The 17,482-nt window shown below is 47.3% G+C and overlaps 1 protein-coding gene and 1 long non-coding RNA gene across 2 annotated transcripts in view; one reads left to right on the forward strand and one right to left on the reverse strand.

Moving 5' to 3' along the window:
* Positions 1-8,060, forward strand: part of LOC111184705 (uncharacterized) — a 34,206-nt gene extending 26,146 nt beyond the window's left edge. The window contains exon 4 of the long non-coding RNA XR_002647354.2: positions 756-8,060. This is a non-coding gene — a long non-coding RNA (uncharacterized LOC111184705). The remainder of the gene's footprint in view (positions 1-755) is intronic.
* Positions 8,061-13,528: 5,468 nt separating this feature from the next.
* On the reverse strand, positions 13,529-17,215 carry RD3 (RD3 regulator of GUCY2D). The gene is made up of 2 exons (XM_022593442.3): positions 15,977-17,215; positions 13,529-13,864 (listed from the first exon to the last, which is right to left on the reverse strand). The coding sequence occupies exons 1-2, from the start codon at positions 16,270-16,272 to the stop codon at positions 13,573-13,575; spliced, it is 588 nt and encodes a 195-aa protein (XP_022449150.2). The 5' UTR covers positions 16,273-17,215; the 3' UTR covers positions 13,529-13,572.
* Between the last annotated feature and the right edge of the window lie 267 nt (positions 17,216-17,482).

Here is a 17,482-nt window from a genome sequence, read left to right on the forward strand (position 1 = left end):
GTTTGAGTTTCAAGCTGAAATAGCTGCTTTTTCACGGAACACCACACTTACTTCAGGGAAGGACTGACAAACATGGTTACCCAGCCTTGAGTATTTGGCAGATGTTTTCTCTTAAATGAATGAAGCGAGCTTGTCACTTCAAGGAAATAATCTGACTGTATTTGTTGCCACTGACAAAATATGAGTAAAAAATCAGAATTTTAGAAAACCTGTATCCACTACTCATTTTCCTCCTTTTTCTCACATCATGGGTTTGACAGTTTCCCCAAACTTAATAACTTTTCTGATGAGATTAATAGTGATATTAATGAATATGGATTTTTAAACATTGTATAATTGAGTTAACTTTTTGAAGATCTGTGTAATTCAGTAGACCAGTATTTTTCAGATAATTGGTGCATGATGTTACAAAGTCATGCATGGGTAAAAGAGCCATTTAAAGTGCAAGATAGGCTAATGGATTTTAGCATAACAGAGTATGAAAATTGATACGATTTCAGGTTCCACATTGCAGCTAACATTTTTGTTATCTGAATTGTGGGCAATTTATTTGTTTTTAACTGTAAAATATGCATGACAAAATATGCATAACATAAAATTTATCAACCATTATTAAATGTATAGTTGAGTGGCATTAAGTACATTTACATTGTTATGCATTTATCACCACCCTCCATCTCCAGAACTTTTTCATCATCTCATACTGAAACTGCATTCCCATGAAACAATAACTCCCCATTCCCCTCTCCCACCAGGACCTGAAAAAGCTATTAAAATATTGTCCCCCTTTTCTGGGACTTCCCTGGTGGCGCAGCGGTTAAGAATCTGCCTGCCAATGCAGGGGACATGGGTTCGATCCCTGGTCCGGGAAGATCCCACATGCCGTGGAGCAACTAAGCCCATGCGCCACAACTACAGAGCCTGTGCTGTAGAGCCCGCGAGCCACAACTACTGAGCCCGTGCGCCACAACTACTGAAGCCCGTGCGCCTAGAGCCCGTGCTCCGCAATGAGAAGCCATCACAACGAGAAGCCCACGCACTGCAATGAAGAGTAGCCCCCGCTTGCTGCAACTAGAGAAAGCCCTCGTGCAGCAATGAAGACCAGACACAGCCAAAAAAAAAAAGAAAAAAAATGTTTCCCTTTTCTAACTATATGTCTGTGTGAGGCTGGATTTTCTTCATATACTTCAATTTAGACAACTTACCACAACAGATTGAATGCAGAAGCTGATATAAGGAGTGATCTGCATTAGTTTCCCATTACTGTGTAACAGATATCCACAACCATAGCAACTTAAAACAACACGCATTTATCAGTTTCCAGGAGTCAGGAGTCTGGGTTCACGTGAGCTTCTCAGGGTCTTTGCTCAGGGTCTCACAAGGCCAAAATCAAGACATTACCCAGAGGTGCAATCTTACCTGAGGCTCGGGGATCCTCAATCAAGTTCGTTGGTTACTGGCCGAATGCAGTTGGCAAAATTTGTAGCACCAAAGTCCCTGGCTCACTGTTGGCCAGGGACTGCTCTCAGCAACCAGAGGCTACCCCACAAGTCCTTGGCACGTGACAGCATTGGTCCTTGCCTCTCACAACACTGCAGCTCACTTCTCCAAAGCCAGCAGGAAAATCTTACTCCAGGTATTTCCCTGGACGTCCAGTGGTTAAGACTCTGCACTCCCAACGCAGGGGGCCCGGGTTCTAACCCTGGTCAGGGAACTAGATCCCGCATTCTGCAACTGCAGATCCCGCATGCCACAACTAAGACCTGGCACAGCCAAATAAATAAATAAATATTAAAAAAAAAAAACCTTCAGTCTGCTATGATGGAGTCTTGTATAGCAGTGTAATCACGGGAGTGACTATATCCTCACCTTTGCCAGATTCTTTTGGCAAGAAGCAAGTAACAATAAATGGAGTATAACCTTTAAAACTTGTGAATCACTAGGTTGTACCCCTGAAACTTATGTCATATTGTACATCGACTATATACCTCAATAAAAAAGGAAGCAAGTAACAGTTTCTCCCTCATTTGCTTGACTCATTGGGGTCACCTTAGGGTGTGTCCATCATTCCAGACGTTAAAGATATGTGCAAAAACGTAAAACAATGCCACTCTTCTTCCTATTTAAAAAATGTGTAATTAAAAATATGTTATTCATGCTAATATGTAATGAGTTTCTAGTTATTTTAAATCAATTAGTAAAGCATTATACTTTTCAATTTAGTGTCTAATAAAGTAAATATTGATAGATATAATCCATGTAAACACAGCTCTTTGGGCTCTTTAATAGATTTTAAGAGTATAAAGTGTCCTGGGAGAACTGTTAATATAATTAATCCTAATGGCAAACAGATTATGAACACCAAATAGCTGGAGTTTCCCAAAAGCTTTTGCTGACCCACAGAAATACATGTTACGTTGTGACCCAGTATACATATACGTATGCATATACATATATACACAGATGCATAACCAAGGCAAAAGTTTCATGAAGTAATACTTATTCTTACGTGTAGTGCACATTTCTACTGATTGTTTGTCTTCTAAAAGTTCCTGGTCACAGTCCAACACATTGATTTCATAAACCACTCCATAGGTCAGGACCTGAAGTCTGAAAATTCTGACTGATCATTAGAACCACTTGAAAAGCATTTAAAAATATAGATTTCCAGGGCTAATAACTATGTATATGAACAGGCAAGGTCAAGGAAAGAGGGAATCTATGTTTCTCCTCCCTTGAAACACTGCTGTGAGAACAAGGCTGGGTGGTTACTTTTCTGACGATTAACTGATTTTGACCACCAAAGGACTGAGTCGTGAGAGTACACATTCTGTGTTATTCAGCATCAGACAAATTCTAAGCAGAAGTGTCTCCAGGCAAAGAGAAGAGGTTACTGAAGTGTCCAGGGCTGTGCTTCTGGCAGCTCTGAGCTTGCTACATTGTTCCTGGCGGGTGGGATCCTGCTGAGAAAGAATCAGTTTTCCAGGAATCCAGAGAAGTAGATTAAAGTCACTGCCACAGAGGCGGGAGGCCTCTGCAGCCGATGAGAAAGGGGTTCACGTTCTGGTATGACCTTGGAAACGTCATGAACGATCTAAAACTCTGCCTCCTAATCCATAAAGTGGGAAGAAAGGTGCCTATCTGGCTGTGTCATTTGTGAGGGTCAGTGAGGTGCTGGTGCCTGGCACACGCTGTAAGTGTCCCAAGATGGCAGGCAGGTGGTTTCCTTGCTGCCCTTGGCGGTAGTTTGCCATTTGAAGTTGGCCAAGTCACTGAGGTCCCGGGGATACTGGAAACAGTGCTGCTGGCTTGTCTACCTCCCAGGGTTGGTGTGAAGGTCAAATGAGAAAGTGGACGGAAGGAAGAAAATGTGATGTGCTGTTAAGAGGAGGCTCCCAGAACAGAGCTGGAGAACAGAACCTATGCCGTGGCGACGGGCCCTGGGGACCCAGAGGTTAGGTGAGCAGGTGCAGAGCAAGAGCACACACGTGCCACATGTCCCAGCAAGGAGCCTCTGAACACGTGGGGTGGGATGCAGGGAATAACCCCCTTCTGGTTGCAGGCGCTTCGTGTGCCTTAATCTCAACTCATCCCACCACAACAACGTCATGGAAATATTACTACTCAAATGAGAAAACTGAGACTCAACCAGGGTGAATAACCGGCCAAGGTCACACAGCTTGTAGATGACACGGTAGATGCCGCACTTGTGCAGCTGGGAGAGGATGGGATGCTGCCCAAACTTGCCGATGGGGGTGCCCTGGCTGCGTGGGGCTGGGAGGACCAGTGCACTGCTCACCCGTGGGGACCCGGCAGCCAGCTGGATGGGCCCTCTAGCTGAGCCTCCCATGACCACCAGGGGGCCTTCATGGGACCTTCTGCACATGAGGAGCTTGGTTCCCAGGACTGGCTTGTGTCTGAAGACTGCCCAGTGGATCAGAGTGTGACACCAGTGACAGCAGCCCCACCCTCCCATTCACCTTTGCCAGCTGCCTCATGGTCATGACACTAGTCACAAGAAGAGAAGAAAGGGTCAGTAGCTCCGCTCCCCAGCCACTCCCTCCCGCCTACTAGATTCCAACTCTCTCTCTCTCTCTCTCTCTCTCTCTCTCTCTCTCTCTCTCTCATACAGCCACATGAATAGTTTCTACAACAGACACCAGATAATTGTCATCCTACACAATTGTATTCTTCCAGGTTTATAAGAAACAGTGCTGATTCCGTCATCTTCTCCATCTTTCCAGCTGCTATAAAATGGTATTTGCAGCACTCTTTACAAGATACATCTCATCTCATCTCCAAGCATCTCCTGATGCTGCTAAGCAAAGATGATAAACATCTATGGATAAGCAACCTTGCAACCATCTGTCTCTAACATAAGATAACATAGGTCATGGTAATTTCTCCAAAGTGCACATCCATCCTCTATTGAGATGAAACCATTCAGGCATGTGGTAAATTCAGATAGATTCAAGATGTGACAACAGAGAATTTCCTGAGTCCCCCAGAAAGAGTAACCTAAAACAGTGGTTCTCAGCCTTGGCTGCACAATGGACTCACCTGGAGAGCTTTAGAAAAACTGATGCCTGGCTCCCATCCCGAGTTTCTGATTTACTTGCTCTCGAGTGCAGCTGGGTGCCAGAGTATTTAAAAGCTTCCTGGGTGATCTGATGTGCAGCCAAGCTTGAGAACCACAGATCTAAAAGATTGGGGAAATTGGGCTCAAGAACAATGATTAAAGGACCGGATCTGGTTATTCCAGAGGCAGGAAGGCGACAACTACTCTTCAGTGTCTCCCATCAACTTTCTGGTATTTGTGCTAATTGAAGGGAAGACTGTCATGAACACCTGTCAGATCTTACATTTGAAAGTTCTTTTATAGTTTGCAAAGCATTTGATGTTATTTTAACCTCTCCACAATCTTGGGAGGTAGGCAGGGTAACCATGCTTACAGGAGAAACAGGAGCCTCAGAGAGCTGAGTGATTTGCAAAGACATAAGTGGGAGAACCATTTTGGGAGAACCATTATCCAGAATTTCTGGCAGCCCAAAAGTCCAAACAGTTTTATTTGCACTATTAAACTCCTTTGTCCTCCCCAGAACAAAGTCTGTTCATGGGTAAAAGATAGGAAACCTTTTAAGAGAAGATGAAGTGACAGAGAAAAAAACCAACCAAAATGAAAAGTTCCTCAGAAAGCAGATAACAGGGAGCTGTCTTCATATGAGTGACAAAGAGCAGTGGTTATCGCTTTATTTTTTCCTGTGTACATAGGGCAGAAGATTACTATGTCAACAGAAGGTTAGATAAGCGAAGGAACTTTCTAACTTTCTCATGCATGAGCCCTTCAGCTGGAACCTTATATGTGGCCCTTGAAACAAGAATAAAGTGGGAGGCGGGACTCTGAATTACCTCAGTATGGGATTGAAGGTAATATTAAGTTCTTTGAAAGAACTAAAATGATCTTACAAGAGTCAGTAACAAGGAAAGCCGTTTTAATATAAGCTATTCAAATTTGCAAAGAATGGGTCTCTGAGATATTAGGTTGCTCTCATTCACAGCTAGAGTAAACTTTGGAAGCTGTTTTGTTTTTTTTTTTTAAAGTACGCGGGCCTCTCACTGTTGTGGCCTCTCCCACTGCGGACCACAGCTCTGGACGCGCAGGCTCAGTGGCCATGGCTCACGGGCCCAGCCGCCCCGCGGCATGTGGGATCTTCGCGGACCGGGGCACGAACCCGTGTCCCCTGCATCGGCAGGCGGACTCTCAACCACTGCACCACCAGGGAAGCCCTGGAAGCTGTTTTTTTGCAAGAACATCTTACGTATTTTCCCATCCGCTTTCTTTTAGCAACAGCAGCCCCCCTTTTCACTTCATGTGATCCTAGTGGAGCTGCATTCTTGTGCTTCAGGCCCTCAGGTGGGCTCATGAATCACCAGCAATGGTAACTGGTCCAAGGGTGGCATGCATCCCAAGCAGGTGCTATCACAGTGTGTGTTGGTCACAGATCAGTAACCCTAGCGTCCGCAAAGAAAACCCCCAAATCTCAGTGGTTTAACAAATAAATGTGTATTTGTAATTCACGTAAGTCCAATGTGGCCTTCCATGTGGTCATTCAGGGACCCAGGCTCCTTTCATCCTGTGGCTCTCCTCTCTTTGGGAGCCTCAGAACCCTCTCTGTTCAGCTAGAAAATGGGAAAAGAGGACAGAGAATCACTTTGGGGAGGTTTTTATGGACCAAATGAGAAGTGGAGCCTTCCACATCTGCTCACATTCCATTGGCCAGACTCACTGACATGGCAGGGGAGGCTGAATGCCATCTAGTTGTGATCCCAAGAGAAGGAAGAAGCAGGCTTGGTGACCAGCTAGCCAGGCTCTGCCACAGGGCCTTTCTCTGGGATTGGTATCTGGAGGTTGAGGTGCTAAACTGGGGTCATGTCAGCCTGGAGCACCAGCAGCCATCTTTCCTGGATGCAGAGGGGAAGTGTGACCTCCTAGAAGAAAAGTAAACCACCACACAGAGGGAGGCAGAGCCAGGAGAGGGAGAGCAAGAAAAGAAGCAGAAAGGGGTCAGGGAGGAGAAGGGGGGGGGGAGGAGGGAGAATACATTGTGCTGCATGAGCGCCTCTGGTCACTGACAGCCCTGGGATTCTCAGTTGTGGATGCCATCAGGACCAGCCACACAATTTGCAGCTACATAAGTGCAAAATTAACCCAGGAGCCCCTATTAAAAAATTATGAATTTCAAGACAGTGACAGCAATGCATTAAACCAAATAAGGGGCCTTTCTGCGTGCAGGGACCTGTATGACTGCACAGGTCACACACCCACAGTGCTGGCCCTGGGGGTTACAGATGCCCTTTGGTGCTTCTGCCAGTTTGATCTGGATTTCTCTCACCATCAACTAAAACTCCTGATCGCACTAGACTCTGTTGCCAAGAGGCTGTAAGCTCTCCAGTTTTGTAAATGATAAGAACTCTGCAGTGTGTTCCTGAGTCCTAGGGTGGAGCTCTGTATACAGTGGATGCCACTAGATGCTGATTGCCTGGAGGCAGTCAGTAGGCAGGGCCCGGCTGAGCTCTGGAGCCTTCTTTGGTTTCTAGGATTCTATGAATCTACCTAGAGATGTATATGTCTTTTGGCAAGAGATATGTTTCCCAAGTTTGTGTATACTTTAGTTCTTTGTAAATTAGATCCTATTTTCAGTACTTACTCTTTAAGGAACTCCATGGGGAATTGTTTTGTCAGGCCAAGAACCATTCCTTTCAAAAGCACAGATTCTCCTAAATTGAGTTTGCCTAAAGTGGGGCACACGCATGCTGTCACCTAACCCCCTCCTCTCAGTTCCACAACGAATGCCTGCTCCAAAGAGCCGTCTCCAAAGGCTCCAGCCCTGCCCCAATATCTCTGCATACGACCCAGCCCTCACCTCCAGACAAAATCAAGGTTTCACCAAAGAGGTTGAATCACACATGTACCCCTCTCTCCAACCCCTAATGGAGGTGACTGGATTACGTGGCACTCTGTGGCTTCCCTTAGGGAAATGTTCCTGGTCATTTCTGTGTCATCTTCTGGCTCCCAGAAAGAATTAATGTAAGCATTTATCTGGTCAACCTGACTAGAGCTGATCTAGGCCTGAGCACAGGGAAAGGACAGTATTTCTAGAGTCCTTCCCTGATCCTCTCTCTCCACAGAGAATCTGTTTCTAGGAAGGTCAAAATGTTTAGTAGAAGTGTCTCTCTCAAGACCCACATTGAGCAAGGAAGGGCATTGGCAAAATAAGGGATTACAGTCGTCCCTCAGTTTCCCCAGGGGTTGGTTCCAGGACCCCCAGGGATACCCAAATCTGTGGATGCTGAAGTCTCTTATACAAAATGGCATAGTATTCGCATAAAATGTAACACACTTTAAATCATCTCTGGATTACTTATAATACCTAATACATTGTAAGTGCTATGTAACTGCTGTGTAAATAGTTGTAAACGAAAGGTAAATGCTGCATAAATAGTTACCGGTGCGTGGCAAATTCAAGTTTCGCTTTTTGGAAATTTCTGGAATTTTTTTCCCCCAGATCCATGGTTGGTTGAACCTGGGGATGTGAAGCCCATGGATCCAGAGGGCCGTCTTTATAGCACTCTGGATTCATTTCAAGACCACACACGCCTAGGTCATTTTGATCAAAAGTGCCCTTGGGAAATCTCACCTCCTCTAGGAAGCCTTCCAGAGTAATTCAGAGAAGAGTCAAAAGCTGTTTTGTCTTGTCTGTCTGGAACACCTACAGGTAACCACACCCCTGCCCCATCTCCTTTATGGTGACTACACACAGAGGCTCTCAGTAAATATTTGATGAATGAATGAATGGATTCTTAAGAAGTGCATTGACCACTTACTATGTGCCTGGCATATCTTGGGAGATACAAACTCAAGTCAGACATGGACCCTGGCCTCACAGAACAAACAATCTAATGAATGATGTCAATACATCATAAACCCCTCAATTCTCACTTGCAGCTTCACTCAGCCCCTGTCCTGTGTGAGCTCCAAGTTGGTGTTCACATGCACCCATGCATTAAGGCACATTTTAAAGTACGTACTCTGTGCCCAGAAGGTGGTAGAGACCCAGAGATGAAAGACCTGGTTCCTGCACTTAAGGATTTCACAAACTACTAGAGGCAGTGGCCTGGCAGGGAAGGGGAGGAATGAACCACATACACGTTTCCATCACTGTGTGGTAAGTACAGTGATGAGGATTTTGGGGGCTGTTCTGAGTGCAGGTAGGATCTATAACGCTGAGAAGCAGTGAGGCATGTGGAAGGAAGCCTGGCTTCCAGTCCACGTGGGCCACTTGCTTGTAACCTAAGATAAAACATAATGCACCTCACCACAGGGTCACGAACAAATGAGATGAGGTGGGTAAACTGTAAAGGACCATTCAAATGTTAATTATTAAAGGAATTTTCTTGCTGACAAAGCCATTTCTGTCCATAGCAATATTGTTGGACTGGCTCACTTGAATAAAAGATGTATTTCTCCCATCCCTGAAGCTGCACTTTGGAGCAGCTTAATTTCCTACTGGCTTGATTTTTTTTCTACTAAAAGAGAGGCTAACCTCAATCCACTCTGCCCTGTGTTCTAGAGCCTGGATACCTTAGTGAGAGCCTCACAGAGGTCCACAGCCCCAAGCAAGGGCCAGAAGTAGTTCTAAGCAGTTAGCTTCAGGACTTGGCTACACGGAGAGGAATGACTTGTTCCTGGAATGGAATTCTCCCCACACACCAAATGCTAGCTGGGAGGGGAGACCGGGCTAGAGAACTTCCAAGCTTGACTGCAGGGCTTTGGGAATGTTTCATTTGTTCCAGCAAGGGATTTGTAACTGGAATGCAACACAGTCAAGTGTGCTAGAAAACACTCCAACTTCTCTTAGCTTTTGAATGCCTTTCTCTGTAATACAAACACTCTTGGACATCTTTAGAAACTTTAAAAAATCATTTTGCTGTTTTTGCCTTGATTATGATAAAGTCATGATTTGTAGTCAGTGTTTTTATTTTTAGATTATCATCTTACGAAATACAATAATGCTAATTTAATACAATAGGTAGTAATATTCATAAGGAAACAGATGCCAATCTCTCTATTTAACAAATGAAGCAACGTGTTAAACTGATTTAAAATAACTGTCTAAAAATGATTTGTTGTTGAATAAATTTTCAAATAACCTATTGTGTTTCGTTGGGGAACCACATGAATATTAAGACAGACTGAAATTTCACTAGTGTTGAATGATGGCATCAAAAACAGGTAAAGTTTTTTCACTACCTACTATATAGAATTCTTGAGATTTCCCTCGAGTTATTTTGATAAATTTTAGTGTTTTGTTTCTAAATGGCAAGAAAAGAGGAGAAGGTTTTCAGTTGCTGTTTGCATGCATGTCTCAAAAAATAAGACACATAGGGCTTCCCTGGTGGTGCAGTGGTTAAGAATCTGCCTGCCAATGCAGGGGACACGGGTTCGAGCCCTGGGCCGGGAAGATACCACATGTCACGGAGCAACTAAGCCCATGCGCCACAACCACTGAGCCTGCGCTCTAGAACCCGCGAGCCACAACTACTGAGCCCGTGTGCTACAACTACTGAAGCCCACATGCCTAGAGCCCGTGCTCCGCAACAAGAGAAGCCACTGTGATGAGAAGCCCACGCACCGCAATGAAGAGTAGCCTCGACTCGCTGCAACTAGAGAAAGCCTGCACACAGCAACGAAGACCCAACACAGCCAAAAATAAATAAATAAATTAAAAAAAAATAAGACACATAGATGTGAAGAGTATTTTCACCAAATGAAAAGTCAAATTAGATATACTGTCTATATTGATTTTTTTTTTTTTTTTTGCGGTACGCGGGACTCTCACTGTTGTGGCCTCTCCCATTGCAGAGCACAGGCTCCGGACGCGCAGGTTCAGCGGCCATGGCTCACGGGCCTAGCCGCTCCGCGGCACGTGGGATCTTCCCGGACCGGGGCACGAACCCGTGTGCCCTGCATCGGCAGGCGGACTCTCAACCACTGCGCCACCAGGGAAGCCCTATATTGATTTTTGATGTTACTTTTCAGGGTATTAGAGAATTTTGCTTGCTCTGGAAGAACTTTAATCAAATGAAAAAACCAAGGGTCTGAGTAAAGAGCATCCTTAGGCTAATTTGCAGAATTGTTATCATTTATGTGCAGCCATTAACTTATTGCATACTAACACTCATGTTTCATAAGCCCTCTTTTAAAACAACATTTCATTGTGGAATTAAACACTATATGACCAAGAATAAAACAAACTACAGCTTTCTTGTCAATATGTGGGGCTTGATTAGATCCTCATTCAAAGAAATAAACTGCAAAGATCATTGGTTGGGAATAGAGAAATTTGAATATGGTTTGGGTATTAGATGATACTAAGGAATTACTGTTAATTTTGGGGGGAGTGATAGTATTGCATTGTAGTTACACAGGAAATTTTTCTTATTCTTTTGCAGTGTATCCTGAAGTATTCAGGGGTAAAGTATTATGATGTCTAGGATTTATTTTAAAATACTTCACCAAAAAATAGAAAAGCAAATACGGCAACATGTTAATAACGTTTAAACCTTGGTGATGGGCATATGGAAACTCCCTACACTTTCCCCTCTACTTTTCTGTGTCTGAAAATGTTCATAAGGCGAAACAAGTGAATAAAAAAGAAACCACAAAGCAAAAGAAAATGTAATCATGGAGTGGTCCCACACCCACTGGCTCCCTCTAGTGGCCAGCGGTGTTGAGCCGAGTGCAAACAGACTACCCAGTCTGGAGCGCTCAACACATCCCCTCCAACTGCCACCAGCCACTCTCACACTGACAAGGAGGCTCTCAAACTGTTTTGTTCTTTTCATTTGTTGTTATTGGGCTTGTAAGACTAGAAATTGAGGCCTCATTACTCCCTTTAATGACCTGAATCCAGAGGAGTAACCTCATGGGTTTGAGTGCCACCAGCTGGGATTCCCTGCAGTAGGCTGACTGGAGTCTGAAGCTGGTGGGGGTCTGTCTGAGTTGACTGAGGTGGGCAGGAAAGGCTTTCATGGGAGGCCAAAAATTTGTTTATACCAGTTGTTCTTGTTGTTACAGTTAAAGTACACACCAGCCAATAAAACTTAAGTGCAGAGCTCCTGTCAGACAACCCACACATGTCACCAAAAAAGTGAACACAGCTTGCACCTACATTAAAAGTTTGGCAGTTGAATGAACTTATTTGTGTCTTAGAATATATGAGATGTTTAAGGTGTGTATGTTTATTTAAGTGATTCTCAACTTTCACTAATCGTGTTAATGAGCCAATCAACTCCTTCATCATGATGGTGTTGGATGAGAGGTTTTCCACCATCCTATGATTCTCTGTCCAGATATGAGTGAAAATATCCAAAACAAGATCATTAAAAAAAATTTTTTTCCTACTAAGCTTTGTCAGGGAATATATAGATTTTTCCCCCTGTTGATTTGTCTCCTCCTGGCATTTTATTTAGACTAACATTAAGACTCACTTGCATTTTCTGAGCATGCACTGAGAGTTGGGGGCAGACATGCCTGCACCCATCCCCCCACACCCAGCTTCAGCCCAGAGTGTGTGGGGATGCCGCCTGGGCTTCTAGATTTGCCATTGTTGATCCACACATTGGATAATCCACATGCCCATCATCAAGATCTAACTGGTTAGGGGTTCCCTGGTGGCTCAGTGGTTAAGAATCCATCTGCCAATGCAGGGGACACGGGTTCGAGCCCTGGTCCAGGAAGATCCCACATGCCATCGAGCAACTAAGCCCGTGTGCCACAACTACTGAGTCTGCACTCTAGAGCCCACGAGCCACAACTACTGAGTCCACGTGCCACAACTACTGAAACCCACGCGCCTAGAGCCCATGATCTGCAACAGAAGCCACCACAGTGAGAAGCCTGCTCACCGCAACGAAGTGTAGCCCCCGCTCGCTGTGAAAAAAGATCTAACCAGTTAGAAATGGAAGGACAGTGAAGCCTGTAAGGAGGTTCCAGACATTTCACTTCTGTGCCTTGAGGTCATTAGAGCTTTGGGCATCACTTTCTCTGAAGAAAGTCAAAGAGCAGGCACAACCAGATAGAGAAGGGACCCTGGAGTCAAAGACCTGGCTCTCTGGAGCAGTGAGTCAGAAGGCCTTGAAGCTTAGCTTCTGGAGGCAGCTGCTGGGGACTGGCCACCTCCCATGTGATGACACTGTGGAGTGGGGTAATGGCAACCCACCTCTGTCCCCAGCTACTGCAGACCTCCACACCAGTGCCAAGGAGAGAGACGGGTCAGACCACAGGCAGGTGGACATTAGCCACTGGACCTGTCCCATCACAGCCCAGGACTCAAGGACTCAGGAGCAGAGACTTACATGTATGGGAACAGTCTCACCACCCATGGTATCTGGCTGCAGTTAATGGTGGCAGAAGCCTGACCCTTTCTGAGCCTCAGTTTCCTCATTCACTAGTTGAGGAGAGTGGACCTGTGATCCCTTTCAGCTCTGCCCATCCACCAGGCTGTGACCCACCTGCGGCGGTGAGACAGACCAGTCACCAGCAGAGAATGGACACCAGCCAACAGGTCCCCTCATCGTTACCCAGGGAGAGGGGGTGAATGGGACATCCCTAAGTTGGGGTAAGAGCTCATGACTTGGCAAAAGGCAGGGCAACTCTTCCCATTCCAGACAGAAGCTGAAGATGGGGAGCAGGTGGTGGTCTGTCTGCCCAGACCCTGAATCTCTGCGGGGCGGGGAAGGGTCCGCTCCAGCCGACTGGTGCAGGGGAGCAGGAGATTGTTGCTGCAGCTCCAAGCCCTGACTCTAGGCTTCGTGGTCCGTGGGAGAGGGCGGGCGGGGAGGGGTTGCTCCATCTTGAGGGAGTGTCCGGGGACGGGGCGGTCTCTTTGGCCCCGCGTCAGGGGCAGGGCGATGGGGAGGTTGCAGGACCCGGGATGACCCCGGCTTATCATGCCCTACCCGCCACCACCCCCCCAGAGGTGGCTCTGCTCCCGGGCAGGAGAGGCGGGGTCAGTCCTCTTTTTGTGCCCGGAACTCGGGCATGCTCCAGGTCCGGTGCAGCGGCGGCGCGTCCCGCTCCACGTCCTGGGAGATGGTGCGGATGTCGCTGGCGAAGGGGGTGATGCGCGCGCGGCTCCTGAAGGTGGCCAGGCTGCTGCGGGGCCGCAGGCTCCACTGACGGGTCAGCTTGTGCACCTCCTCCTCCTGCTTCATCCTCTCCAGGACTTCCTGCAGCACCGAGCGGAAGAGCCGGGACACCTCCTGCACCTCGGGCTCCTGCTCTGCCATCAGCTGCCGGAACCTGGGTGCGGAGGCGGGGAGAAGAAGAGGGGAAGCGGTGGGGCTATAGCCCGGGCGTGGGACGTGGCCGGTGTCTCACCCCACGGGCGTCCCTGGACACCCCCGTGGACAATTCCTGTTCCCTCCGCTTCCCCACTTCCTGTGAAGTGGATCAGAACCCACCCCACCTCCGTCGTGCTCCAGCCCATCCTGAGTTCCAGCTCTTCCACTTCTGGCCTCCATGAGACTCCTTGAGACTCAGCTTGCTCATCTGTAAGCTGGGGTCATCATAGCTACCTTTTTGTGAGGTTTAATGCGCTAACATCTGTAAAGATCCTGGCACTCACCTCGGGTTATCGATGCAGTAGTAGCGACTGACGCCCACTGCTCTCTGGGACTTTTCTGGCTAACACTCTCCCACCCTTCTGCCCTCACTGGCCAGCATGATCTCTCTGAAATGTATGTCCGATTATGTGATATTCCTTCTATAGCTTCCCGCCACCTCCTGGGTGAGGGTGAGCTGTTTGGCCATGCACACCGGGCTCCCTGCTACTTCCCTTGTCTGTGTTGCAGCCAGGAGTGTGGCCCCAGGTTCTCCTGGATGCCAAGCTGTTTCCTTTGCCAAACATGTCTCTGGCTTGGAGCTCCAGAGTGAAGGATAGCTAGCAAGTCCGTGTGATACCTAATTTCCTCCGCCATATTAAGAGTCAGGACTTCTCAGACCTTTGAGCAGTGAGACAGGAAATGTGATGGGACAATCATCACATGAGCGTCCGCAGCCTCCCCCTCATGTATGAGGTTTGGTTGCTTTGCCAGCCTAGATTCTCTCAGCACCACTCCCATGACCATCCCCACCCCTGGCCCCAGGGTGCTTCTGGAACTATATACATTTGGGGGGCTTCCATGGTGCAGAATAAGAAAAATGGGGGAGGGTAAGTTTCCCAGCCTGGAGGAAGAAGCGGGGGGTGGTATAAGACTACAAAACCCAAAGGATGAATAGGACTGAAGAAGGAGGAGTTTTTAGGGGAATTTTGAAGAAGAAGGTGTACAATAGATGCATCTGTTGGTTAAAGAGATGGGTGAGGGAAGATTTGGGGATACTAAGGGGGACTTTAAGATGTTTTACTGTGGATCTGTATTCCTTTACTAGTGTTCGAGAAATGCAGGTAAAGAACTTTAGTTTTAAAATTACTTTTGGCTCTTGGACTCTGCTTCCTTGATTTCAACACGCATCCAACTGAGACTGGGCCGTGTAGGTCACAGCTTTACTAAGGTTACACTGACATGCAGCAACATGATTGTACTCCAGCTCTAAATGTCCAGTGCCCTAGGGCTCTGAAACCTTCACACACGCGCACACACACACACACATCCCTTAGACGAGCTAGTGTGAAATAAGATAATTGAGAAACCAATTTTGGAGAGCTTATATGGGGAAACCTCTCTCAGAAGGTAACATGGAAGATGAACTGTTGAAAGAGAGGGAGCCAGCCACGTTACAACCAGGATGACAACAGTTCAGGGAGGGAGAACAGAAAGCGAGAAGGCCTGGGGTTCTCTCCTATCAAAACTCACATGTTGTTTTTGTTTGGGAAACATATTGGTTTGGTTATTTTTTGCACTGCTGGAAGCAGGAGGGGAGGCGGGCTGGGCGCAGGCTGGGATGTGGGTGTTTTGGCAGGAGATGGGACACCCTCTAGCAAGGCTTCGGACCTGGGGCCTGAGATTAGCTGTGAACACTTGGGGGCCCGACGCATGTAGGTCAGGGATCTGGGGGTTCTGCAGCTAGTGGTGACCCCAAACAGAACACAGACTGTACATTTACCAGTAGGTTTATTTTTTAGACCACGGTTTCTACTGCAAATAAACCTGAGTTCTTTTCTGCAAAAACAAAAACAAAAAACCTCACGTGCCTCCGGGAGCTGCCTCCCACCTCCCTCTGAGCCCCGAGTCCTGGCCTGGCCTTCCATGGCCTCTTTCAGATTCTTCCCTCTGTCTTGCTCCTTTTAACAGATACCTGTCCCATCCAGGCCCCAGGCTCCAGTCCTGGTAGCCTCAGGCCCCTGTCACTGCTGCCGCCCTCCCTGGAGCCTGCAGCCCAACCGCTGGTCCCTGTCCCAGTGCCAGGAGTTACCTGAGGATGGCGGGCCCACAGTAGGATGGGTGGATCTTGGCGCAGACGTCCTCTAGTTGCAGCCTCTCGCCGGGGCTGAGGTCGTAGGTGGGCCGGGGTGCGCTGGCCAGCCAGCTATAGTCCACTCCGGTGCAGATCTTCCTGACGGCATTGCTGCGCTCCCACTGCTGCCTCTCAGCCTCTCGCATCTGCCCCTCCAGCTCCACCATGAGCGTCTCCGGCACCATCTGAGCCGGACTCCGAGACAACAGCCGTGGCGGAGCCTCGTTCCACCGGAGCCATGGGATGAGGGACATGGCCCCCCCAGGCCCTGCGGAGACAGGGCAGGAGTGTGTCTTCCTTGGGCCCCTCTGTCACTTAGGGTGGCGAGAACAAGGGGGAGGGAGCTGAGACCCGAGTGAGAAGACTGCTGCCCCCTCACAGCTGGGTGGCCTCAAGTAAGTCATTTAACCTCTCTGAGCAGTCATTTCTAATTCTGTAAGACAAGGTAACCTTGCTGTGAGAAGCAGTTGTGAATAAACTTGGGACGTTCCAAGCACCACATAAAAGTAAGATAATTTCATGGTTATAAAAATCCATGAAGCATCCAGATGATTGAGACTCCTGAATCCTTGCTAACTCCAAACAAAGACGGAAACAAACTGTTAAAAACAAGACAACAGGCCCAAAATGGAGCCACTTATGCTAAGCCCCACATCACCAAACCAAGACTTAATTACAGTTGCAGCTCTTCCAGAAATGGAATCTTAAACCAGTCAGTCAGGAATCACCTGATCAGCACTAGTTAAGTAATCTGCCTGATAGACCTCTGCCATCCCCTAAAGGAAAGCACCAACCTGCTTTTTTTTGCCTAGTATAATGTCCTTGTTCTCACTCCCTTCTGCCTATAAAACGGTCTCATTTGAAGGCAAGCTCCATTCCTGGGCTAAAACCTGAAGTGGGTCTTTGAGGTGGTCCCCCTCCCCCTCCTATACCCTTCCCCCCTTCAAGCAGCTCCCCCTTCCATGAGCCAATGGTCCTCTTCCTGCCTAGACCCTCCAGTTACAGAGAACAGAGCTTCAATGAACTCAGTCTCAACAACATGGCCATGAGGCATGTGTCACCTCCTGGGGACATATGTATTTTTAGGCAGCTCTCCCACCACCCTGCCCCCATGATGCTTAGCCCAGAGAAATGAATTGTTAATGCTGGAGAATCAGACACAAATGGGAAAATCATTATGAGGTAGCAGTAGCCTTCTGGAGTGGCACAAATCAAGCTTCCGACTTACACATGGAGACTTGAAAACAACCAGTTTCCTTAGCAACCATGGTACTTAGAAAATCTAATAAGGTTCATCCTCCACTTAGTCTGAGCATATCACCAATGGAGGCCTCAGATTATACCCCGACTCCTTTCTGCGAGGTTGCGAGGGAAGGACAGACCATCAGACCCTGCTATTGGGGTCAGGGGCAATTAGGACCTTTTCTTCTCAGCCTTCACTGCTTCATGTGTCCAGAATAATGT

Source organism: Delphinapterus leucas, chromosome 1, assembly GCF_059928025.1.
Source record: "Delphinapterus leucas isolate spDelLeu-1000000601 "Yukka" chromosome 1, BTC_Dleu_Yukka2, whole genome shotgun sequence".
In the NCBI taxonomy this organism is placed as follows: Eukaryota; Metazoa; Chordata; class Mammalia; order Artiodactyla; family Monodontidae; genus Delphinapterus; species Delphinapterus leucas.

Excerpts from the sequence above, each read along its gene's own strand:
- RD3 (XM_022593442.3), bottom strand. The coding sequence starts at position 16,272 with ATGTCCCTCATCCCATGGCTCCGGTGGAACGAGGCTCCGCCACGGCTG. Across the intron at positions 13,865-15,976 it reads TGTGGGCCCGCCATCCTCAG|GTTCCGGCAGCTGATGGCAG; the intron begins GTAACTCCTGGC and ends CTCCGCACCCAG.